Source organism: Callionymus lyra, chromosome 13, assembly GCF_982586985.1.
Source record: "Callionymus lyra chromosome 13, fCalLyr1.hap1.1, whole genome shotgun sequence".
Classification (NCBI taxonomy): domain Eukaryota; kingdom Metazoa; phylum Chordata; class Actinopteri; order Syngnathiformes; family Callionymidae; genus Callionymus; species Callionymus lyra.
Window position 1 is genome coordinate 21,783,691 of NC_141830.1, and position 27,930 is coordinate 21,811,620.

General features: G+C 36.8%; 2 protein-coding genes across 4 annotated transcripts in view; one reads left to right on the forward strand and one right to left on the reverse strand.

Annotated features, from left to right (window-relative positions):
* Window positions 1-1,574: 1,574 nt before the first annotated feature.
* On the reverse strand, window positions 1,575-11,113 carry LOC148067775 (vesicular inhibitory amino acid transporter). The gene is made up of 7 exons (XM_087806425.1): window positions 11,010-11,113; window positions 9,994-10,216; window positions 5,939-6,075; window positions 4,910-5,021; window positions 4,649-4,851; window positions 3,139-3,376; window positions 1,575-2,066 (listed from the first exon to the last, which is right to left on the reverse strand). Exons 1-7 carry the CDS (start codon window positions 11,111-11,113, stop codon window positions 1,575-1,577), a joined length of 1,509 nt encoding a protein of 502 aa, XP_087662551.1.
* A 985-nt stretch (window positions 11,114-12,098) lies between these two features.
* The window catches only part of lama2 (laminin, alpha 2), a 158,828-nt gene continuing 142,996 nt past the window's right edge, over window positions 12,099-27,930 (forward strand). For all 3 annotated transcript variants that reach the window (XM_087804981.1, XM_087804982.1, XM_087804983.1), the window contains exon 1: window positions 12,099-12,217. In XM_087804981.1, the coding sequence (XP_087661107.1) occupies window positions 12,151-12,217 (67 nt within the window). In that variant the 5' untranslated portion in view covers window positions 12,099-12,150. The remainder of the gene's footprint in view (window positions 12,218-27,930) is intronic.

The following is a 27,930-nucleotide window of genomic DNA, read 5'->3' on the forward strand; positions in this document are numbered from 1 at the left end:
TTACACTAATAATACATTTATTATATTATATTATATTATTGTTTTATTATAATACAATTATAATAAATAATAATACATGTTCATCTTTTGGACAAAAAGCACAACTACACTACAGTAATTAAAGATAGAAAATATTACGTTCATGTCCTTCTACGTACAAAAGAGAAGAAGAAAAAAGTTTTGACAAAAATAAGTTATATCTTCAAGGTTTATTTAATCAATACATGTTTGCAAGTCTCGTTCGAAAACATTCTTTGACAGTTTCAAGAAGGGAGAAGATTTGTCTTGTGAAAAGTCGTTTAAATTGAAATCCTGCCTTTTTTGTTTCTTTTTCATTCAGTTTTACCAGTGTGAAGAATTTAACCGTTTCCCCGCTGCTTTTTGTTGTGTGTTCTTTATGTATTCACGGTTTATTTGGACTCCCACACTCGACTGCAGGCACATAAACTGAAGCGACGCCAGATCTACTCCCACCCGCCCTGTCACACCAGTAGACCAACAATCACACTAAATTGGTGCATTGTTTAAAAAAATATAATTTTTAGATGTCAAAAGAATCTGCTTGAAATGCGTTTGGATTTAATCCTTATTATCAGTTATTATGTTTAGTCAGCATATTACTCAGGCATACAGTCAACAACTGTCAAAACACACCATATATATATATTTTTTTACTTCTATTATTTAAACTAAACTACAGACTGATAAAAATGTTTAATTGACATATTTCGAAATAATTTAAATGATAACGTTCAAACCTTTTTAATGATTTTATTGAATATTATTGCACATAATATATGGATAAACTGTTGTTCACCAGTTGTCATTAAAAAACCTGAAATAAAATAGAAATGCATTAGAATTAATGAATAATCTCATATTTAACTAAACCATCGTTTTACCCAGACCTACATTTATTTTCATTATTATTATTAACAGTCAGAAGATTAACAATCCACTACTCATTAGCACAACTATAATAATTGTTAATGTACTTATTTATAAAAACATTTTTATGAAAGTATTTGAAAAGTAAAATATAAAAAGTCCTACAACTGACGACAAAAAGTGGATAAATAGAAGAAAATGTAGTAAACTAAAATAATACATATATTTATATAAACACAAATATAATTATATAAATAAGAAACTAAGTACTAATTAAATTATTACACTATATATTAAGCAGTAAAATATTTGATATTTATCAGAATCAGAAACCTTTTATTGCAAGTGTTGTAAATGCACAACGATTTGTTGTGGTGGCATTACAGTATATGGAAATTAAATAATAGAACTGGAAGACATAATATATATATATATATATATATATATATATATATATATATATATATATATATATATATATATATATATATATATATATATATATATGTGAAAAGTCTTGAATAAATACATGAAGAAAAATAAATACATTTTACTCCATCACAGCATCTTGTTGTTGAAGGTCTCTAGCTAATTTTCCAGTTAGTTCTTTACATTTGGAGGACACTACACCATCTTCAACTGTTATTTCCTTTCCAATGTCTGCCACGAGAACTCGAGTTTCCTCCCTACAGCTCCTCCAGCAGCCTCTTCACGGAGCAGATCACCCCGGAGACGCTGCACACGACCCCCAGACCGAGAATACAAACGTCCAGCAGCCGCTGGCTCCAGGTGAGGAACCTCCAGCGCAGCCTGAGGTGACACAGGCAGGGCAGGATCAGGGTCATGGCCGACCCGGTCACGCTGCCCGTCAGACCCATCAGCAGCGAGAACCTCGGCACCACACAGGCCAGGAGGTATGATGTCATCAACAAGGTGGCGCGTACGAGCAGGATCCACCGGCGTGAGCGCCCACCTGAGGGTGAGTCAACGATGAGTGGACGATTCAGACGTCCACCTCTCAGCAGGCTGGTGGTCAGGATCTCGGCAGCAGAGTAGAAGGGCAGCGGGTACGACAGCAGAGCTTTGGCCAGCAGACACAGAGTGACCAGCGCCCGCAGGTCAGAGGGAAGGTTGTCAGTGATGACCTCGCTGGTATCGGACCCCCACGTAAGCACCGCCTGTTCAGAGGACGACACAACCATTGGTTCTAAGAGGCAACACTGATCACGAGTGAATCGAACCTTAATGTCTCTTAATGTAACGCTGCAGAAACGGTTTCCTTCAACTGAGAAAATTCTCTACACTTAGGAAAATTATGTCACAACATGATCTGGAGCTTGTAATCCATGCGTTTGTGTCTTCTTGTTTAGACTATTGTAACAGTTTGTTTTTGTTTCTTAACAAGAAGGATCTGTCTCGCCCGCAGTTAATACAAAACTCTGCTAGAGAATTCTGACCCGCTCAAGTAGAAGAACTCACATTTCTCTTAAATCTCTTCACTGGCTGCCAGTTTCTTTCAGGATATCATTTCTAAATTCTGGTTCTTACTTTCATATCTATTCATGGTCAGACCTTCCATCAGTGATCTGATCCAGCCTTACACCCCAGCTCGGGCTCTGAGGTCTGTGGATCAGAATCTACTGATGGTTCCTGAACACGCTTCAAGACCAGAGGAGAGAAATCCTTCCAGGCTGTTGCTCCTAAGTTTTGGAACGATCTCTGTGTTTGATGATCTACTGACTCCTCTGACTCTTTTAAGTATATATTTTATTGAGTATTGTTTTGATTGTTTAATCACTTTGTGACCCTGGTCTGTAAAAGCTCTCTACAAATATTACTTACTTACTTACTTACTTACTAATGTGTACTTCATGACAGCTAGCAAGGCATTCTGAAGCGAAGCTGCAACATAGAGTCTTATGAGCCACTGTATTGCTTTCATTGTTTCAGAATCGAAAATAAATAATTCAGAGCTAAAGTTATCGTACATATTTTAGGTTCTAAAAAGTGGACGATAACTGTAACCCTTTTCTTGGTCTTACTAGAATGAGATTGAAAGGAAATACAATCCATGATGAGTTATCAGATTAATATATAGAATAAAACAACTTTTAAATACACAATAATATCAAGTTTAGTTTAACATCTTCAGGTTTGGTAACCCCTGTTCTAGGAAGCCTGGTCCATCCAAGAGAAACTAAAATCCATATTTGTCTGAGGCGATGGGTTGGGTCATGTTTCTGGACCCACCAGGAGAGAGAAGGAGGTCTTTAGGACGCAGGCGGCCCCGTGAGTCCAGCCCAACATGGCCCTGAATTCCACCCGGTTCTCCATGCTGCCCTCTAGAGTCGGGAGGAATATCTGGGAGGTGTAGGAGAAGATAATGACGCCTACTGAGACCAGGAAGTTCTCTGGGTCCACAGAGAGAGAGAGAAAGGACCAGGACCAGATGCTGGCTCGGCTTAGGCAGAACACAATGACCAGCAGGCTGAGAGACAAGAGCAGAGTTTTAGAGTCACTTACACTACTGTGATCCACTAAGACAAGCCTCTCGATGACATGTCCGTCAAAGACAATGCAAAGCAATAATATGTGAAATCTTCTGAGCATTTGTTAGAAAATCAAACGTTAATCTCTACTGTATTTATCAGATTATAAGGCACACTATCAATAACAGGTCTGACTTATATATTATAAACTTGATAAAAATCAATCAACTTAAAAAAAAAAAAAGTATTACAAAGTAGTACTTCAGAGACTCAAGGAGTAATACTAGGGACCCTCCACGGGTACTAGAGAGACTTGTGGAGTAATACTACAGAGCCTTAGTGAGTTATACTAGGTGCTATGAGGAATAATACTACAGAGCCTTGCATAGTATTACTAGGATCTATGAGGAATAATACTAAGGAGCCTTGCTGAGTCATACTATTTGGTATGAGGAATAATACTACGGAGCCTTGCATATTATTTCTAGGGTGCTATGAGGAATAATACTATGGAGCCTTGCTGAGTCATACTAGGTGCTATGAGGAATAATACTACGGAGCCTCGCGTAGTATTACTAGGGTGCTATGAAGAATAATACTACAAAGCCTTGTGTAGTATTATAAGGGTGCTATGAGTAAAAATACTATGGAGCCTTGCTGAGTCATACTTGGTGCTATGAGGAATAATACAACGGAGCCTCACGTAGTATTACTGGGTGCTATCAGGAATAATAATACGGAGCCTCGCGTAGTATTACTAGGGTTCTATAATGGAAAAATATCACGGAGCCTCGTGTAGTATTACTAGGGTGCTATGAGGAAAAATACTACGATCCTTGTGTAGTATTACTAGGGTGCTATAAGGGAAAAATACTAAGGAGCCTCACGTAGTATTACTAGGGTGCTATGAGGAAAAATACTAAGGAGCCTCGGGTAGTAGTACTAGGGTGCTATGAGGAAAAATACTACCGAGCCTCGCGTAGTATTACTAGGGGCTATGAGGAAAAATACTAAGAAGCCTTGGGTAGTCATACTATGAACCTTGCAGTACGGCAGAGTGTCGCAAAGAAATACTCAGGAGCTTTACGGTTTGGTTTGTGGTTTAAAAAAGTTGTACTGAAATATTTTTCAGCGTTCTGTACCAAATAAATTAAGTTCAAAGTCAGAAATTACAATTACATTTAGTAAATTAGGTGAACTTGATTATACAAAAAATGAGCAGATATTAAGTGAGCCTTAAACCACACATAGATAGAAAAGAGGCGTGTCACCTGATGAGAATGTGAGCCATGGAGCAGAGCAGACTGAGAGTGGACACTGGTCTGAGATCTGTCAGCAGCAGACAGGGCAGCAGAAACACCAGAGACAGCAGAGAACACGCTGACCTGGGAACAGCCAGTCCTGATAGAGAGTCCGATAGAAGGCTGGCGGAGACGACCAGATAGAGCGTGCAAGTCATCAGCAGCTCCACGACCTGCAGACAGGAAAGAGTCTGGAACTTGAACTCGTATCGAGAGGGTATTTGTTGCTACCTGAGCGATGTTCACCATCAACCCGCCGAAGCCCGGTCTCAGCAGACCTTCGCAGCAGGCCTCCACGATGTCATGGTAGCTACTCCTGACACGAACCTTCGACCTCACTGCACTGAATGCAATTAAAAGGAGGATATAAGGTACAGTGTGAGGTGTTGTTTTTTTTAGACCTGAAATAAGCCTTTCAAAGTAGAGACGCCCAGACATCCTGCTCCTTATAGACTTCATCACAGTGTTGAGGGAAAATCACTTCTTCGAGTCTATTCTGGATGACTGAGCTTCGATCTCAAAAACAGTCCAGACCAGAATTCTAGTGGGTGGGTGTAGATATCCATTGGTAAATGGAGCTTTTTGCTCAGCTCTTTTTTCATCACAACAAACCGATGCCTCAGGACTGAAGACACTGATCCATCTCTGGCTTCATCTTTCCTACAAAGATATGTGAACTTCTTCACACTTTTCCTATCCATGAGGACGCCACACAGAAGACCCTCTCCACCATGACTGTACTTGAAAAGTACCTGAAGCTACAATTATGGCAAGTGGTCATAATGTTATGGTCGATCTGTACCGACGTGAATCCCAGAGAACTGTTGATGTTGAAGAAGCTGACAGAAGAACTTTTATGACTCAATAAACTTTCCCAGATGTTTCCATATTAGTCATTTACAAGCTTTACTGATCTCATCAAAGACTTGAGTTGAATAATGTCTTTTTCAGATGGTTACAGACTCGTTGTTGTTCATCTACACACAAGTGTCCTTATCGTCGACCTTTTCAGACAACTTGTCCCAAAGTTGGTTCAACACGTCTGTGTTGTTCGAGAGGAAAGTGGGTCAGAAATCCCAGTTTGACTCTTAACCTCTCCCAGATGTGCGTGGAGCACACGTGGGCGTCTGTTTCATGTGGTCTCTGTTGGGTTTGTGTGTGGCTCCCTCTGATGTGAGGCTTCAACTCTGCATCTGCTTTCATGTGGTGGCTACGTTTACAGGCCCACTTTATCCTCGACAATATAAAAGACTCTATTACCAGGGAGCTCCTTCGTACAGGCAGGTGACCAGGATCTCTCCGGTGTGGTTGCACACCCAGGCGGACAGAACCAGCAGGACTAGACCCAGGTAGCCGGACTGGGCCAGAGCGAACGGTAGACCCAGAACGAAGATGCCCTGAGGGAGAGTAGAAGATGCAGAGAACATTTGGGATCAATCATACTTTGGATGGAGGTGTCAGGAAGGTGAAAAAGAGAGTACAGACTGGGTGGAAGGAGCCATAGCAAGAGTGAAAGGAAAATGTTTATAGGTTGGAGAAAAAAGTGGACATGTAATAATAAAAATAATAAAATATGGAAATTGAACTAGAATATTTTCTTTATAAGATGAAATAACAATAGATTATATTATATAGAAACCTTTTGAAAGAATGTGATTTTATTTCATTCAGACATTTTATCTCTAACATAATGATATATTCTACTTTAACCCAACAAAATCCTTTAACAATATCATAAATATGGTTCATATTAACTCACTTACATTACATTACTTATATTCTGTTTCTTTTTTCAATTAATATATATACATATACATACATAGTCATGAAATGTTTGTTTGTTAGTATATTTATATACATATATGACTGTACACATTTGTAAATAGTTTTAAAATATATTTTAAATGTTAATTTATAAACCATAATTTGTATTTATAACAACATTTTATATATTAATATATTTAGAATTAGACATATTCTTGTTTTTGAAAATGTTATCATAAATAAAATTATAAATAAATGATTTGTGGGACCTTATATATATATATATTTGGCCATTTTATTTTTAACAATATCCATTTCTGTATAGCGTGCTTGTGAGTCTACTAACTCGGGAGAGGAGGTTACAGAGGAGAGACGAGCGAGTCGGAGGATGAGGACCGTCAGACGGATGAAGAGGTGAAGATAGCTTTGGCAAGATTCCTGGAAAGTCTAAAAGGTAGAAGATTCCTGCGGGACAGGAGAGTGGAGGAGAGTCTTGGCCGAGCACCAAGGGAAGAGAGCGGCGAGAGGAGCAGGGGGTCAGCAAGAATGGAAGTGGAGGAGAGTGCTGGGAAGAAATTAGAAGAGGGGAGGGATGGAAAGGTGCGACTCGAGAGCAGAAGGTTGAAGTCTTAAAATGCTGCTGTGAGTATTAAACACACTCTCAGAGTTAGACCAGTATCTGGTGGGCATATGCTGATGCAGCTTTGATGTTGAAACACGGCTGCTGGGGATGAAAGAAATGTAACGCCGAAGATTCAGTCTGCCTCATTCTGTGAGTCTAATTCCTGCTTGAGAAATCTTAGCACAACCACTCACACTCTCAGGGCCAAAGAAGAGAGGGAACATTCACCCACCTGGTCCAGCCCTGAGGCAAATATGAAGCCCAGAAAAAACTTGTTTAAAAGGTATCTGAGATAAAATAAGTGATAATACTCAGTAAATAACAGAATTATATACTTAATATATGCTCAATAAATAACATAATTATATACTTAATATATGCTCAATAAATAACATAATTATATACTTAATATATACTCAATAAATAACATAATTATATACTTAATATATGCTCAATAAATAAGAGAATTATATACTTAATATATACTCGATAAATAACAGAATTATATACTTAACATATACTCAATAAATAACAGAATTATATACTTAATATGTACTCAATAAATAAGAGAAGTATATACTTAATATATACTTAATAAAAAAAAAATCATATACTTAATATATACTTAATAAGCAAAAGAATAATATACTTAATATATACCTTATACATAACAGAATGATGTACCTAATATATACTCAATAAATAACAGAATTATATACTTAATATACATACTTAATAAAGAACAGATTTATATACGTAATATATACTTAATAAATAACATAATTATATACTTAATATATACTTAATAAACAAAATAATAATATACTTAATATATACCTTGTAAATAACAGAATTATATACTTAATATATACTTAATAAATAACAGAATTATAAACTTAATATATACTTAATAAAGAACAGAATTATATATGTAATATATACTTAATAAATAACAGAATTATATACTTAATATATACTTAATAAAGAACCGAATTATATACTTAATATTTACTAAATAAAGAACAGCGTTATAAACTTAATATATACTGAATAAATAACAGAATTACATACTTAATATATACTTAATAAATAACAGACTTACATACTTAATAATCTGTTCTTTTTTAGAGTTATTGACAGAAATGTTTGTTCATTTTAATGTAGTGACTGGAGCTCAGTTGTCTTCGTCTTTGTCCAAAATGACAAGTAAACTTCTAAACAGTTCCTCACGTCGAGGCTTCAATAAAAGATGGACGTTACAGTATTTGGTATGTTTTAAAGTGTCTTTTTGGACGAAGATGACTGAGCTCCAGTCGCTACATTAAAATGAACAAACATTTATGTCTGGTCCCTCCCTCGCTGCGACACTTCAAATCAACGGGGTAAATAAAAACCTCAATTCTCCAAGTTAGTCACACACTAGAAGAAACATATTTCAAAGAGAGTCGTCTTTCTAGTTCACAGACCGGATCAATAATTCAAGTCGTCGATGCGATGGTCGTCATTTGGGACGACGTCCGTCGCCAGCGAGACTCTGGAAAAATGACACGCCGTGAATCTTGGCTCGCGAGTAGATGGACTGGCATCAATAAACAACACTTGATCATCCTTGAAACAACATTCTCAAACGTATCCAGGCGCTCATGCGGCGCTGAATAAATCAAGCCGTTCCATTGTGCTCGTGTGTCGCCATGAATTCTCCACGCAGGCCCGGCGTTCATTTACAGCGGAGTCGTTCGGCGAGAGAGCATGTTACACGAGCGCGACCCCTGAATAGGCGTCTTGCGTTGACGGCATAATAAGCTATTAATTTTAGCGTCGGAATGGACACAGTGTGACCATCGGCTTTCTCTTTCTTTTCAGCGGTTTGAGTCATACATCACGCTTTGAGGACAATAGTGGAGCTTGAAAACGGAACAAGAGAAACCGACGTAATAGTTATTTTATAAATATATTTATATATATAGAGAGAGAGAGAGAGAGTGAGAGACTGTACATACATACATAAAATATATGTATGAATAGATGTACATGTAAAGTATCTGTATGGATTTGAAAAAATATATTTTCATTACAAATATAATAGAAAATAAACCAGGGAAACTAAATTAATTTTATCATCTTATCTATCCACTTATTTGAGTTCCTAATTCGAAACCTCATTATCTTATTATTTAGATGATAAATTCCATTATTTTTTTAATGTTACGCTTAATAAAGTGCTCATCAATTATGTTGTTTATGTCATATTTGAATCATAAGGACATAAAAATATTAATTCATTCATTTTTTACCACTTTATCCCTTTTGGGGCTCGTGGGGAGACTGGAGTCTATCCCAGTTTCATTGGGTGAGAGGCAGAGGACACCCTGGACAGGACGCCAGTCTGTCTCAGGACACACAAAGACAAGACAACCATTCACACACACACTCATACCTTCGGACAATTTCATCCCAAGTTCTCAATCAACCTCTGTATGTTTTTGGACTGTGGGAGGAAACCGGAGTGCCTGGAGTAAACCCTGGCAACACGGGGAGAACATACAAATTCCACACAAAAAGGTCAAAATTTGGCTTGGCCTGGAAGCGAACCAGCAACCTTCTTGCTTCCGTGCATCCGGAATATTTAGATGTTTTCGTTGCAGTTATGTTCAATAATTGAGAAAACATTCATCAAGTCATACTTCAATGTGACACAGGACATTGTGAGAGGGGGAGAAGGGTCTATGAGAAGATATGAAGAGATTAAGAAATGATATAACAATTAAAAATGAACCTGTATAGCATTTGTCACGTTCCACGCTGCCTCCCATGTCGTGATCGTCGGAGCCACTTTGGACCCAGTGTTTTCACCATGATTCTCCCAAACATCTCTTTCATTTCCATCGGTCACCGATGAGGTTCTGGGTCCAGTGGAAGTTAACGTCACCCTGGTTCTTTTGACATTCGTCAGGTTCTTTGGACCGGTAGATGCCAGTAAATCAGGCGCAGGTGTCTCCACGTCTTCTGTGGATGTTCTCGTCCATCCCGTGTCTTCACTTTGACTTTGACCTGCGAGGCTGTCGAGGGGAAACCTGCTCTCCTCGCTGTAGGTTCTGCTGAGCTCGTCACAGTGGGTCAGAACCAGCATCTCCTGATCCTCCGGTGAGAGCCTGAGGGAGACAAAGAAGGTTAAACAAACAATTTTGTATGAGTGAGTGATACAAGATTTAAAACATGAATACAATATAGAAAATATATAATTACATTGAGATGTGAGGTCAAAATCCCAAACAAGCAAAAACTTTCAAGACAGTAAGTTACAATATTAAAATACAATGTTACAATGTTAAATATAATTAATCATAGACATGTGGATTTTGCATGATATAAAGATTAATTTAAACATTGTACGACACTGGATTAAAATATTTGAAAAAATAAATTGAACATGATTAGTTATGAAGATGGTTTATAGATTTGATATTTTTTTTAAAGATTAATTTCGACATTTTACGACATTAAATTACAATATTAAAAAAAAAAGAAATGTTCAAGAATATTTATGAACATGGTTTATTGATTTGATATTTTATTAAGATTATTTTTTTACATTTTACGACACTAAATTACAATAGTAGAAAAAAAGAAATGACGCAAGATTAGTTATGAACATTTTATAGGTTTCATTATGATTCCTGTGGAATAACATACCTGCATATGGAACATAAATCTACATGTTGGAAAATGCAAAACAATAGAGTAATGTACTAATGGTTTAAAAGATAATAAATATTTAGATTTTGTCAAAAAGAAACAAAGCAAAATAAAATATGTTTATGCAATGTTTCAATATACGTAATAATACAAGTGTTTACATGATGTCAATTATTATTATTATGAATTATGCCAATAATAAGGATTTTTATTCTATTTAAATCATTTAAAAAATATGATTGAACTGACCTTGATGTGCAGTCCGGTTGCAGCCTGGACAAAGTCCACGTCCAGAGAGAGCTGGCCGCCCTCCAGGGTGGTCTGGAACTCTGCAGCCACTTCTCAGTGCACATTTTTCAGCCTCCAAAATGTTCAGCGAGAGTCTAAAAGGCAAATGACTCGGTTCGGTTCTTTAGCTGGGAACTTAAAAACACTCATTACCTCACATGCTGAAATGTTAGTGTAGTTCCAGGTGTCAATTACTGTAGAGTTTGATTGACTGGTCACTGAGCTGGAACTTTATAATACAACAGCTATTATGACCACCTCTGGAGGTGAAGCAGCGAGTGGAATAAAGTTGAATAATACATATATATCCATCATTTAGTGTTTAGAGTGTTGTTCTGATAACTTTCTCTACAAGCATCAGTTCACCCCAGAGTGTGGTAAGTTTGTCAGGGCAGCAGGAGGAGCTAGAAGTGAGACTAAGAAACTTTTTCCAGCGCTTTGCTTCTTCACTGCTACGTTTTTCATTTCACAAATATAATGCGATATAGACGACAAATAATTTCTGCGGAAATCATGTACGTATGAAGGAACGTAAATAGGGATTTTGAATTTTAGTGGAATCCAAAAAAAAACACTTAAAAAATAAGTTATAAAATAAGTAAATAAAAAAATAAATTATAGTTCGACACAACCATATTCTTAAAAATAAAAAATCATTTCTAAGTGGGCCACGTTTATTTTTTTTTAACAGATTCCAAAAACCGAGTTATATTTAAAAAAAAACTTTTAAAAACAAATTTAAAATAAAATAATAATAATTAATAAATAAAATCGATCCTCTCAGATTAAAAACAAAAAGTAAATAGTTGTAGAGACTTTATATCGAGTTCAGATAAAGCATCTTAACAATTTATTTAACAATTTAATCATATGATTAAAATACTTCTTATTTACTTCAGCGGAAATACGTTTGTATTTCTATTTAATTATACGTTTAAGCAAAGATATATGAATCGATTCTCACTCTTTACTAGGACCGGAGCTGGAGCTCCATGGGGTAGAAGGGTCGGGGGGGAGGAGGAGGAAAAAGAAGGAGGAGGAAGGAGAAGAGTTTTGGGAAACTTCTTCTTCTCCACATGTTTAAACTTCTTGACTGGACCCAATGGAGCAGCTTCGGCTCGTCCTCCTGCTAGCGTTGCTATGGCAATGTTGCTCCGCACAGCAAAGAGGTGAGTCAATTGTCACCGATACCCGATCGATAATCGATTACTTATCAGCGACACACACGTGACTGTCCTTCTCCTCTGACGCTTCTGGAACCTCAGACTAGGACTGAAAGCTAGCGCCACTTTTTCTAACGCAAACTAGCTTAAAAGATGCTTCTGCAAACCATGATAAAACTGTCAGATATCAACACGTGTGCTTGTTTGTGAGTCTCAGAGAGACATTCGACATCTTTAGTGTCAACTTTTGTTCATAGAAAGGTTAATATTTACTCAATAGCGACGAGGGAATTAGCTTGATGCTATAAATAAAGTGCTAATTAGCTTGATGCTATAAATAAAGTGCTAATTAGCTTGATGCTATAAATAAAGTGCTAATTAGCTTGATGCTATAAATAAACTAGCTTGTCCTCCAGGTGTAGCATGTAGTGTTTCCGCTCTGTTGCTATCATCCGATAAATTATGATTTAAATTATTATTCACCGAATTTTAAAACAGGCAGTATAGGTAATATTTAACATTTCGCTTGTGTATTGATTATTATAATATTTTTTTTTTCATTTATAAAAACTGCATTCCAATACAGTTCTTTTTGCTATGTAGTAAAGCTTAACAAATATTATTAAAGTGTAATTGAGATGCATTCTCTTAATATCAGTACAGGGTATGTGCATTTATGTTTTTATTAATTTAAAACTCCTGACAAAACATTTAGCTTTTTTGTCTAAACAAGTATTATTATTATTATTAAAATGTGCTAGCTAATGTGAGACTCCATCTGACTACTATTTGCAAATCTACTACTGCCCAACATAATCAATACAAAAGTATCTATTAACACTTTTGATAACAATTTAGAAAAGTAAAAAGAATGTGCGTTTGGTGCTTGAGCTGAACTTATCAGCAAAAATGATTGATAACATACAGTATATTGTGAAAAGAAGTGTTTTCTTTTCGTAATTAAAATGTTTAATTTACGTTGATGTTTCTTCGGTGGTTGTTAATCATCTGAAAAGCCTCTTTTTATATTTCTAGTTCTATTTGACAAAGAAATGTCTCTAGTTCAACACTGCCGAAAACTGACCAGAAAAAAAGTTTAATTCAACTGAGAAAACTTAGTAAAATGTTGTCACAACATGATCTGGAGCTTATAATCGATGCGTTTGTATCTTCTCGTCTGGACTATTGAAACAGTTTGTTTTCATGTCTTAACAAGAAGGATGTGTCTCGCCTGCAGTTGATTCAGAACTCTGCAGTGAGAATTCTGACCCGCTCTAGTAGAATAACTCACATTTCTCTGATCCTTAAAACTCTTCACTGGCTTCCAGTTTCTTTCAGGATCAACTTTAAAATTCTGGTTCTTACTTTCCGATCTATTCATGGTCAGACCTTCCATCAGTGATCTGATCCAGACTTACACCCCAGCTCGGGCTCTGAGGTCTGTGGATCAGAATCTACTGATGGTTCCTGAACACGCTTCAGGACCAGAGGAGAGAAATCCTTCCAGGCTGTTGCTCCTAAGCTTTGGAACGATCTCTGTGTTTGATGATCTACTGACTCCTTCAAGAAACATCTTAAGACATTCTTATTCGTTCAGGCTTTTCCTTGATTCTCTGAGACTCATGTGTTTGTCTCGGTGTTATCTTGATCTTTTAAGTATATATTTCATTGTGTATTGTTTTGATTGTTTAAGCGCTTTGTGACCCTGGTCTGGAAAAGCGCTATACAAATATTACTTATTTACTTACTCTTCTTGAACTTGTAATGATATTTTTGAGGTGTTACCGTAAAAATCTTTTTTAAATTTTATTTCAATTTGTCTCATCTCAGATGATGAAGTTGAGCCCATACAGTGATATCCTTTGAAACCAGATGAAACCAGATGCAATAAATAATTATTCAATTACTCATCTCGGTCATGGGTTTTCTATCTAGAAGACCATGTTTTAGGAGAGGAAACAGAAGATGTATCTGGAAGAAAAGCTACTGAACAGATGTGTTTTTTTTCAATTTATTTAAGCAAAGTTCTTTTCGACTGCTGAAGAGAAAATGAAAGAAATTTGGCGACTGTCATGCTTTCCGCGGCTTCATCAGCAATTGTTGGAGCCAGAAGAGCTCCAGACCTCCTGCGGTGGCGAGTAGATGTCGTCGTGAGGTGTGTGCGAGTGCTCAGAGCACGAGTGGAGTTAGGTGTTAGGCCACAGGAGCTTCATCATCAGTCGTATCAACTGCACACACCCAGACGCATGGAGAGACACCAGGACACTATCAGGGTGCTGAGAGCAGAGCGTTCAAACACAGGGGAGACAAAGGGGGTTCAGGAGTTATTAAGGCATGAACAATGAAGACGTGGAGGGTTAGAGCAGGTAGACACAGCATGACTCGGTCTTTATTCACGTAGCAACCTGTTCAAGAGGTTCAAGAAGACCTGTTTTCACATTGTACTGGGTTGAGTTCATGATATATATTAATGTGTTATGGGGAGAATTAACCTTCATTGTTATTTTTGATCGTGGTTAAAGACTCACCTTTTTCTTCTAAAAACTATGTATATCTAAGAAGACCTTTGAGTCACTCCTCAGGGTGACTCAGATTAAAATGTTGATTTCTAAAATAAAGTATAGCTTAGGGACAGGAAGACTCGTGAAAAGAATAAGCCATAACTTCTCCCGTTTTTTTTTAACGTAAAAAAAACAGTGCAAGGAAGTGTGACTGTCACTTGAGAAATGTTTGGGAAGTTTGAGAAACTGACAGGAAGTTGTTTCAGCTGGAAACTGTATATTAATGAGATTCTTGCCAGAATGATTTGCACGAACCTGCACACAAGTCAAGTCTAGTTAAAGCTACCTAACCAACAAGAACATTCAATTTCAAGCCATAAAAACGACTGGAAAACATCGGAATGGTTGATTTCCCTGTTGATACATGCTCGACTTTGGCTTAATTAAACAAGATTAATTAATCAATAAAATGTCTCCTCAGAGCAATTACCAATGTGTTTATAAGTCTCTGGTCTAACCAGACTACTGGATTTAAAACCCACCTGAACTCACGAGAGGTAGCCGATGAATCCAGAGTGACCTCTCCTTCAGAGAAATCAACATTTTTATGAGGTGGATTCATCTTAATATCACGATGTTTGTAAAACACCTCAATGAAATTCTGCAATAAGACGAGCCAGGATAAGCCGGCGGATTAGACGAAATGCACCCGAGGCGAATATGTCAGATTTGCTATTTTCAAATTAAATGTATAGTAAATTACTGCTTAAGATAGTTTTTGAAATGGAAGGAAAGAGGAAGAAGGATGGGAGGGAGAGTGGTTTAGATTCATAGGTTGTCAATGCTGGTAAAAATCAGGTTATTTTCTGTGCACACAGGTTTTCTTGCTCATGTAAGTAGTTGGTTCTCTAGCAGTGTCTACATTGTATTCTGTGGGAGATATTTACTTTTCAATACACATAACCTGGGAGCTACAGAAGAAGCGTCAATAAACTATCTCAGTATTCAAAATCCTGCCTGGTTCAGTTTTCATCAATGTATAACTGCTGCAGATAGTGTTGCCCTGGAGTCTCTGTGTTACATTCTGAGTTTGTTTCAAACTTTATCCTGACAGGTTAATGAGGTGCAAGCGGGTGGGAAAAGTTAACAAGAGTATCTTAGTATCAGTATTCAATTTGGAAATTGAAAGTGTAAACAAGCTGTTTGAGATTTGAAAGTGAACATTTGTTATATTATTCTCCTGGAACACACGCATGGCATCATCAATCCCAATTATCTGAAACCAAAATGCAGAATTTAGCAGATTGCACGGACTAGTTTTATAGAAAAACTGCCTGGAGATAATATGGTGACAGAAAGGAGTGAAATGCCAGTAAGAAGAAAGCTTCAGCTGTCTAGCAGTCCTTGTGGAAAAAGCTGAATTTCTTTCATTACAGCTGATGTAAACGTGTGCAAGACACAGCTTTTTTTATTTGTCCCACAAATTGTAGCGTGAAGCACATAAACAGGTTTACTCATTGTACCAAATAACATAAGAATGTCATTTTATTTACAGATATTAGATCTTGCTTAGTCAGCACTATTCGAAGGGAGACAATGAAGGGGTAGTTTTTGTCTTTAACATTGAAAATCAACTCATAGAAATGTTATAGCATAGGTAGCACGTTTGTTGAATGAATCTGAGTTGTGTCATTGGGCTGAAGACAGAGATCACATGATCGCTGACTGTTGTTTGTATTTCAAAGGTGAACCTCTGAAGTTAAAGTTAGCCTAGCGATAACTTGTTGCTGTCCTTCATGCAACCTGTTGCCAAAAGTCACTGCAGGTGGACAGAGAAGAGAAGCAGGCGCTTGATTTATCTGGTGGACCAAAAAATCAGTCCCACAAAAAGTAGATGGTGTCAACCACTTTTGGTTTTACTTCTGAATATTTTAATGTGATCTGTTCCGGAACATTTTTAAACTTCTGGTTGTATCTTGGGTTCATAGTGGCTTCTTTATTTTTGGAAAGAATTGATTAGCCACCTGCTGTAAGTGACGCTCACTCATTCATAAGTAAAGTGACAAGACGTTCCAATCGTGGATGGAATATGTGCGATAATGGCAAATTATAACGTGTCCCCCTGCAATTTAAAATGCAAATATAATCCTTTGATTTAACAGGAAGTGAGTAAAGTTCCCCCTTCCAAACATATGCAAATGTAATCAAGCTCCACTGATAACAGGCATCCCATAATTTCTACCATTGAACCCGATGTACACATAAAACTTGCGATGGTTTCACAAGAGTACACCCAAAATATTTTCTCTCTGTGTATTGTGTAACAGTGGCTGTTGACCTTTACTGCTCTGGATTTCAGTTCCCTCGCAGTATCTTGCGACGATTCACAATCTTGTTAGATGTTGGTGGTAGATATGTGTGTCTTCTGTTTTGGTGTCTGAACAACATTGATAATGCTAAGGAGAAAATCAATAGTTAATTCTACAAGGGACACAATGGCGGCTCGTCTCACCTCAGTTCAAGTGAAAAAAAAAGGCGAGAAATGAGGCTGGAGTTGATGAATTGTGTATGTGTGTTTCCAACACCATCTACAAATAAATGCCTCACTGTTCCCCCCAAACTAACCACAACCATGATTAGATTTGCTCGCCTTACAAATGAAAAAAACCCCCAGAAGAATCCCTTGTACTTTGTAACATTGTCCTTTTCAAACCTGTCCTAGAATCTCATCTGCACCCACACCGTAGAAACGACGAGATTCACTCAAATGTTTCATTGCTTTGACTTGATTGACCTTTGCTCTGCTCACACATCTGCCGCTGTGTCAGTAATTGCTCTCACGCACCATTTCACTTTATCATACCGGCTACGGATGCTGAATAGCAAAAAGATGGAGCTTGAACGTTGCTTTTACTGCGCTGTGTGAATCAATCTTTAAGATTCCTAGAGTCGTAAAAAGGAAAAAGCTGGCAACAAAATGTTCCGAATTCCATTTATGATCTGAGTGCTATGACAGTTTTGTTTTTGTTGGATTTGCCTCCGTTAAAACGATCAAAAATACAAATGCAAGTTTTTGAAGAGGTTTACCATAGACGAAATAAAAACTTGTATCACATTGTTTCTCTTAAATATAATCCCTTCACAGTACTTCAAATATTCAAAAATATTGTTTGGTTTTTCTTTGGTTATTTCCCATCACTGCTTCAATTTCTATCTTATCTTGAGCAACTTTACGGTCTCAGTTCTCTACGTTTTATCTCTAAACTTGTCCACATGAGTTGTCCCTCTCCATCTCTTCCTTTCCAGTCTCTCCCAGGGACAACCTCATGATCTTCATCTCTGACATGCTTGAATTTGCTTCGTGAATCTCTAAACCATACTTTGCATCAGTGACCACGACTTTTTCTAAGTAGTTTTCACATTCACTCTCAACGCACGTCCTCAAATAATCTGTTCAAATGACCCCGAAATACTTTCCTCTACCTCTCTGCTTCTTTTTCTCCTGCTTTCACTTGTTCATACACACTTCTGGCTTAATTCTTATCTTTACACCATTGTCAGTAAATGTGTACGTTTTTAATCAATCAAAATACTATACAATGTATTTTTTGTATATGTCACAATACAGATTGGAATCCTATGTAGGATCTGGAATCCTCCTAGGACAGATTGGAATTCCAATATTCAGATCCCAGGTCAGTAGTAGGATTCCAATCTCTACTAGTAGGATTCCAGATCCTACTGGATTCCAAATTGTATTGTGACATATAAATCACTCACTTGCAATCCTAACGTACTACTAGCAAACATTTTAGATGGATTTATTTTCAACAAGTGTTGGAATGATGAACAATTTCTTTTTTGTATATATATCATACTTTGTGCAATTTTAGAATTTTCACCCAAACGGCAATCCAACAATGTATCTGTTTTCCCAACAATTTACAAATGTGATCACTTCTGCCCCTTATTTATACTTTTCTATTTCCCTGAACAGATTGTAAAATTCCTACTAACATGCATGTTATTTTCAGTATTCATTATTAATGTTGCATTAAACTGTCTTTATCTACTGTATATAAGACATGGGTCTATTTATTTGGCCCTCATGATGTCAGAGTAGAAAAAATGCTTCTTTCAAGAATTTTGTTTTGTACGTATAATTGTATTTACTCTAAATTCAACTTGCTCTAGTTCTCTACAAGTTATTTGTTCTTTGTCCTTTAATATTTCTTGCACCTCAAAATAATTTGAGTAAATATTGGAAACATTAAAAAAGCTATTATGTTTCTAGGTTCACAAATAAATTTATATAATTATGTCTATTTTATGCTTTTGTATTTATATGTATAATGTGGTCCTTTATGTTGTTTTTGGTAGGTTTATTTATTTTAATTGCATTCATGTTATTACTTATTTAATTCTTCAGCTAATTTTTATTTCCCTTTTGAACAATCTGTGATTGCATGTTGTAAATTTCTGTGTATATTTTCAAGATCTTTGAAGTCACTTGCTTCTGTCCCTAGAATATTCTTCTCATGTATTGAAAAAAAAAGACAATTTATTTGAAGGACTGACAGTAGCTTTGCTAAACCCTTTTTCCATAAAACAGAATTACTTTTTCGGCTTGCTGAGCCGGAGAGTGACGCTGATGTTCTCTGTCAGATTTGCTGGAAGCCGACAATACAGATGTTTAGCTAAAGCAGTGTTCGCTGGTGTGACGCACACAGCTGCAAAGAGTTTAGAGTGACCTCTGCAGCTCCGTCTACAGTGTGGCCCGCCTCCCTCTTGCTCTCTGATCTTTCTGGTTGCCTATATTTTCCCAAGGAACTTCCTGTGGTAACACATGGTGTCAATAATCCCACCCCCCCCCCGCAGACCTCCAACGCACAAACACGCAGTTCAAGACACTTTCCCCTCCTTTATCGCCTCTCGCCTACTTTCTTTTTGCTCTTCTCAGTCCCTCCTGATCCTCTCTGTTGCTTCTTTCAATGGTACATTGATGCTGCATCAAGAGATGTTTAGAAACTGTTGGCTGAACTTTAAATTCAACTGACTTGAATAAAACTGTTATTAACTTTTGTCATTTAAACAATGCATTTATGGTCTCTTTGAAGTAAATAATAATTTTGCTTGAAAACAAAACAAAAAAACAAACAAATTAGTTAAGTACAGAGTGACCTTAGATTAAGATGCTTATGTTTAATTTATTGCGTTTACGTTGCCATGATGATCAGTTTAGTAAAATGAATTGCCTTGCGTCATCTTTTACCACATCGTCTTAATACTGCAATACTACTTCCTCCATTTGACCTATGATAACTAAACTCAAGTGGCTTTTGAAAATATACCTTGAATGTTATTAGTGTTGCGACACAACGTTGTGGTTTGAGACTCTAAATAGGATTTTTACAGTGTAGTTTGGCCTAGAGTAATACTAGTTAGTAATACTGCATATCCGTTCAAACACATGACTTCACTTCAGATATTCTCGGTAAAGATATTTCAAAGTCTTTCCTTGCATTCTGTGCGAGTGTCCAGCTGTGACGATTTCGTCATGATCTTCAATATCCAACCAACCTCTAACCCCTCACACGCTTGATCTTTGACCTCACTTGGTCTCTGTCCTCTCCTTCATGTTATCATGACCCTTCCCTGCTATGTGGTCCTGAGTTAGAGTACCAAAGATCCTCCACATGGACCGATTGTAGAACTAATATTTTCTCTGGCAAACGAGTTCAGAAAGATTTTTCTGCTTCAATGAAAAACGTTTAATTTAGCATAAGACGACGTAAACATAGTTTTTTAGTTTTTATCCCAATACTTTAGTTCCAGCTTAGATTTAAGAGACACACTACTTATTCTCTCTATAATTACAAGAAAATATTTCTTTCTCTTCAGCAGCAGCACTGTTTAAATGATTAACTTCTGTGTTCATTCTGTACAACATTCAGGTCATGGATGTCTGTATAAGACGGCACACAGCAGTAAGTAGTCATATATATTACAATGTGATATATTTCCATACACATACAAATATGTCCAAACATCAACTTTAAAAGCAGCTGGAGTCAAACATATCCTCTCGTCCTCAGCCACTCCACCTGCAAATCCAAAATTGCTGTAAACATTTTCATGTTAATTGTTAATAAAAAATAAATGAATTGAAAAATATTTTATTTAATACACACTTTATCAATATAGTACAGATTGGAATCCAGTATGATCTGGAATCTTACTATTACAGATTGGGATTCCTACTAGTACAGGTTAGAATTTCAATATGTACTATTGGAGATTGTAATCCTACTACTGAACTGGGATATTAATATTGGAATTTCAATCTGTCCTAGGAAAAATGGGAATTCTACCAGGACAATCTCCAATTCAAATTCGGATTACATAAAAATATTTTGGAAAATAGACTGAATCCATTCACACCTAAAATGTCAGCATATGTAAACCTACATTCACCATTACTATTCTAGGTGAGTTACTTCATATTCTAGATATCTGATAACCCTTCCGTCAATACACATTATAACCATGGAGACAGCCATCTGGTCCAGGTCATAGACCTTATTCATTTGGACCATTGCGGATTGTCCCATGATAGACTGGAATCAAAATTTGTCAGAGGATAATTCGCGATTAAAATACCTTCAATCGCAATCTGTCCCAGGATAAACTCCAATCTATTTACATGGTGGGGTGTTAATGTAAAGGAAATAAGGTCTTTTATACCAAGTAATTAACTTAGGTTTTTTCTCTGATTTACATATCAAAAGTAAGATCCCAGTTCAGTAGCATGATTACAGATTGGAATTTCAATCTGTACTAGTAGGATTCCAGATCTTACTGGATTCCAATCTGTACTGTGTCATATATATTTACATGTGTGTGTAGCAATTTTTCTCACACCAAAACAACCTTTGCAGGTTCATCCCTATTAAGTAACCATGCCACGTTTTAACAATGACAGCTTTGCTTGCTAAACAATTTTCCGAAGGAGACCTCCTGAGGGATCAATAAAGTTTTACCTTACCTTACCTTACCTTTAAGATTTTAATTAAGTAATTTTATCATTCATTTAAATAAATTATAAGTACATTTATATATCAAATTAAGTTATCGTGTAAAAACGTCATGAACGTCGTCTGTGATTTCACCTACAGTAAATCAATGGACTGCACTTCAGCCAATCTGAGAATTATTGAGGAGATTTCTTTTTAAAAAAGGGAAATTCACAAACCCTTCACTTACTTTTTCGGCTTGACTGAGGGATTAGTATTCTGCTCACACAAGGCAGTGGCAGCACAGCTCCTTGATAGAGGCGTGCACGCACACACGGGCAGCAAACAAAAAGGCCATTATTTTGGCCTGAATGTTTGTGTGATAGAGCTGATAAAGCATCAGAGGAATAGGAGTCTATTAGAATGCCCAGGTTAGCTTTTGATTTAACATTTCTACACACCTGTGCCGTGTGTGTGTGTGTGTGTGAGAAAAAGAAAACACAGGCGGCAGCAGTGGAATATAAGAAGAAATAGCCATTGGTCATGTGTACGTTTTTGCTTTTCCATTATTCTAGTGACCATTCTTCTCATTGTTGTGTGTGTGTGTGGAAAGAAAAGCACATATTCTAGATGTAATTCTGCATTTCCATTATATTTTGTATTACCAATGTTGAGGTCCAAGGCATAGTCACAGTGGGAATAATGCAGGGCTAATGTTCATATCTGACATAAGATGGAATAGTGGGAAAATGATTTGTGTTTGCGGACAGAGGCCACTGAGAATTTGTGGGGGATAATAGTCTGGTAACACAAAGCACTGGGTAATTGGCCTTTTTCACAATGTTATTTTGACTTCAGGTCGCAAAGTACAGAGTGGAGGCTGAGTTCTATCGACCACAGTTAACCTTGAGGTGTGGTTACAATTAGGTAAATCAAATGTTTCTGAAGGTTACATTTCATGATAACATTTTGTTTATCACAGCTTTGCAAAAGCGAAGAGGGGCGTAATCGGTTAGAAATATTTCTATGTTTTTATTATGGATTATATCAAATGGATAATAACAAAATTGTAGTAAGGGTTGTAATAAAAATATTGATTCATTTAAATATCCCAATATTTATTTTTAGAATGCTGGATTGATATTTAATAGCACTGTATTATCAATATGTTTTAAATTAAAACATTTTATTAAATTACATATGTGTCTTTGGCTTTTATAGTATATAGTTTTAACTGTGTATTGTTTGTTTGTTATTGTTAAAGTGCTTTGTGACCCTAGTCTAGAAAGGCGCTTTAGAAATAACCATTACTAACCTACTTACATATTACTAACTTACTTACTTTCATTCATCATTTATTTTATTCATAGGTCTTAAATGGTTTGTATTTTAAAGTGTGTGAAAATTGCAGTCATTACATTCTACACAGCTGCAAGATTTCATTATATCAATATACTGCGAGATCCTAGCTATGACTGAGGACGAGAGGATACAGTCGTCTCCAAAAGCTTTTACAGCTGATTTATGGGCACATTTCGGTTTCAGAATGAATGAAAGCAGAATCATGAGCTCTGTAAATTCTGCAATGCCAAAATCAAGTACTCGGGCAATATATCGCAATATATTGTATCATTGCCCCTGTATTGTGATATTTATCGTATCGCCAATCCTGGCTGTCATAATAAGTTGTCACTTTCTAGTATAATAGTGGAGACATATGAGATCTATAACCAAATGATTTTGTTTTTAGAAGAAACAAATGTAAGAATAATATAACCAACTGTATTTTGGACATCACTGTAACAAACGTACATAGTTTATCACCCTTATGTTTAGATGTTTCAAAATATAGTTTGGTATAGAGTGACTGGCCAAGTCTCTGTTCACCTAAGTAAACCACTTTTGAAAAATATTTTGCTTGACCACAACCTCGATTTAAGTTAGGATCTTTGACCTTAACATTATATACATTCATTGAAAGTATTGCGGTGAAATGAAAGTTTGTACAGCCCTCATAAGTAAAAAAAAATCCACCAATATTCTTTGTCTTAATTGTTAATCCATTGAGTTGAAGCGTTATAGGTGTGGATACGTGGTTATGAGCTAACTAGCCTGTTTGCTCCCATAACACAACATTGAATGTGAGCAAATACCCATTAAATACATTTTTTTATTTTTTTATTCCACACTCTTCTAACACGACATGTTTGGATCAATTTTGATAAATATAGTTTTCCAAAAATCATGCTCAAATCTTTCCATCCCAAAAGGCCGAAAGTCCAGTCAATAACTTGAATGAGGTAGTGAGGTTCTGTTTAAAATATTGATCGTCTCTCAGCCAGACAGTTACACAAACAAAAACACGTACACTACTGCAGATATAAACACAATTCAAGGAATAGTCGACACACTTTTAATTTGCCTTAGACGGTTTCTTATTTCTCAATGTCCAAATGTTTGCCTGGACTATTTACAAAGAGTTCTTGTTTGGTCCTGGATATATAAACATGAACAAAGATGCAAATGCAGATTCATTCATTAGTCAACCATTTATTCAAAACCCCTTCTCTATAATCATCTTTGCTACGTTGTTATTTGGCGAGATCTTCTGGCACATCCGGAATGTTTGTTATGCTGGAATCACAGCAGATGTGTTTGTCAGGAGAGGCCGGTCTAGTTTTTCATTACTTTAAACCATCTCAAGCCATCCTTTAGGTGTCATGCAAATCCAGACCTGTAGCTGATGTCCTGGGCCAAACCTGGTGCTTTCACTGAAAGCTACCTTTTTACTCCTCAAAAGTAGCACCAGAGTAATAGTTATGAATGGGAACTTTTGACATTTCTCGGTTTCTATTAAATGTCCATCTCTGTCTCATCATCATCGAGTGTGTATTGTCTCACTCTCTAGAATCCCTAGAAATGTCTTTTTTTTCGGCGTGTTATGTTGGGTCAAACAAAGCACCTTCTATTAGTCTATTTTAAACTTGGCACACGTTATATATCCTGGAAACCATTTGGCTGTGTCTGTGGAATTATGAAGTCAAAGGTCTTTTAATTCAATTTTTAATATCTGCAAGACTCCTACTTTTTGTTTCTTCTGTTGACCCTGTTTGGCCCCGAAGAGGAACGCAGACCTAAGCATTAAGCCCGGGCCCCCAGGCTTTTTCTGACAGTGGGTGGGAGGTGGGTGGTCCGTCAGCACATTTATTCCTCACGGAGCCCACTGTTGTGTTCTGGCAACTCAACGTGCTCATTGTCCTCTGCTGATTTGGACCCTGTTAACAAAGACCTCTGTATGTTTCACTTGTAATGTCGTAAGGGTCTCGCTCTGCTCTCCTCCGAGACAAACATTGCTGGTCTTTTCCAGCACAAGCCAAATTAGATTGTCAGTCTGCTGATCAGAGCGGTGAAATACTCTTGTGTAGGTGTGCAGGGCTTTGGCAGCGGCACTGCAAGCAGCTCGTTTTTATGTGCAGCAACTTTCAGGTGTGGAGGAAAGAGTCACGGTTTTTTCGGCTTCGAAATGAATCAGTTTACGACATCCTCACGTTTATTTGCACAAGCTTGGAGTCTTGTTTCACGCAGCTAATTTCCAGGTGTCCTACATGACCTTACTGGCAGGCTACTGCATAACCAGAAGCCAGAAGACTCACAGCCAAATATAGAAAAAAAAAAAAAACAACAGCGGGGCCAATCATATCTCAATTCAACATTTTCATTTGATTTTACTGTGTTTCTAATGGCAGCAGTGGTGTACTGTATCTTCCATTAGAAGTTTGCTACCAAGAAAAACCTCCGTCGTTATTCTTTTCTTGATCATTTCTTGCTCCATTTATTTTGTTATATTCCTGTAAAACAACATTTCCCCACAATCTTTCTCTCCCTAAATGATGTACAGATTTAATTTCACCTACCTCCTGTAAAAAAAACCTAAGAAAGGAAATCTGAGAAGATCAATTGAACGTTTTATCTCATATTTTAAATGTATGCTGGGACACCAACAATTTTGATTAATTCATACCAGTAAAAGTTTGTCCTGCATGATATTAGGCCCTTAAAGCTGACTTACCGCTCACACTTTTGTGCCCTTATTTTCTATATTTTATCATTTTTTTATTCAAACAAATCCCTTATATTGGTTGTGGAGGGGCTTGAGCCTATCCCAATTCGGGTGAGAGGCGGGGGACACCCTGGACAGGATGCCAGTCTGTCAGAGGACACACAAAGACACACAACCGCTCAAACACACTCATACTTAAGGACCATTTCCCCAAATTCTCAATCAACGTCTGTATGTTTGTGTGGAAGGAAACCGGAGTAAACCCATGCAACACAGAGAGAACATACAAACACAGAAAGGTCACAAGTTCCCTCCCTCCCGACCTGGAAGCCAACCGACAACCTTTTTCCTGTGAGGCGATCACGCTAAGCAGTGCGCCAGTGTGCGCCCTCTTTGTAAACAATTTCTGATAAAAAGTGAAAAATATCATTTTGTGTTGAATTAAAATGTGCTAAAATAAAGTATTAACAATTTTGTTCAGCTACAGAATGACTCTTGAACCACTCTTGAAGTGCTTATAAATCTTGTTTCTTTTGAATTAGTCATTCAGTCTGCTCTGCTTCGCGACATAAACCTGGCTCGTGTCGTTCCGACTGAAACAAATCCTCATTTATTGAGGTCTGATGAAGAACGGGGATAAACATTTTTTGGGATTTGTCATGTTGAAACAAAGCATTAAGTACCTTTTAGACTTTTCTCTCGCTTAATCTCAAATAATATTGAGTGAAATTTAGCTTTCAAATCAAAGCAATGTGAATTTAATTAAAGACTTTAAATGAAAATCCTTCCAGTCTTTTTACTAAAACTCAGATGGCTTTACACATTAACATAGTTATTCACAACAGTGCACACTTCCCCTGAGGTCCATCTCCCTTGTGCGTTTCTGCTGATTCTGGTGTGTGTGTGTGTGTGTGTGTGTGTGGGGGTGGGTGTGTGTGTGTGTGTGTGTTCTTTGCTGAGGCAGCAGGTCTCCAGCACTGGCCAGCTCACTACCTTAGCTGGTGATGCATGGAGGATTCAGATCTCCAATAATGAGAGGAATCAGCCTTTAACATGGTAATGTGTCATTTAGGAGCTATCCATTTAGCTAACGACTTGCTTCCTTTTCAAACCTATTAGTAGTAATGGTAAATAGCAGCGGCCCTTTCAACTCGGGCCTATTCCCCGACGACTCCTCCGTCTGCACTCTCTCTCGCACCTTTGCGATCAAACCGTTTTTTTTTGTGCAGATCTTTGTTGATATTGTGTGAATGTTTCTTCTCGTTCCAGTGATCCATTCCTCTCTCCACTGTGCTCTCCTCACCAGCCCATTGGGGCTCATTCATAACATGTACCCATTACACACCGAGCTATTAGGTTTGCTAACGGCGAGATCCATTGGGTGAAAATCAATGTCTACCCTGGGAGCAGTTTGTCTGTAGCTGCACGGTAATAAATGCCGGATGTTCCAACACTCCCAAATACACAACTTTCTTATTCCGGTGGCCATTGGGCGTATTGACGGAACAAGACTTACTTGAATTTTTGTACTATTTTGTACTATTTATACAGTGTTATAGCCCACATCAACTATACTATATTCAACTTACTATTACTATACTATATTCAACTTACTTATACTTATGTTATAATTCAGTTCTGCGTTGTACCTACATAGCAATGTATAGCAAAGTGTTGTTTGAACTATTAGATGATACATACTTAAACTTCAGTCAGGAAAGCTAGTTTTTTTTAAACGTTGGCTGATGTTAAAAAAAACAATGTCCTAAACAATATAACAACAAGAATAAAAAAAGAGCTTTCATTCTAATTACACTTATGATTGTGACAACCAAGTATTTTTTTAATTTCCCAAAAACCTAACCTTTTTGTTACACCTGTAAGTTTAAGACATTTACTGCTAATTAAAAGTGTTTCTTTGTTTTAGGTCAGCGAAGACCATCAATGTTAATTTTGAAAGATTTTAATACTTATTAATAGGGATTAAGCATTTGACTTAATATATTTAGAAAGAAAACCAAATGCAATTAGAGCAAAATTCTACGTGTTCCCTGAAAAACTACTTTTTTGTAACATCATTACACCTTAGTATGTAGATCAGTTGATACATTTACGGTTTAAGCTCATATTTTACATACCAAGAAA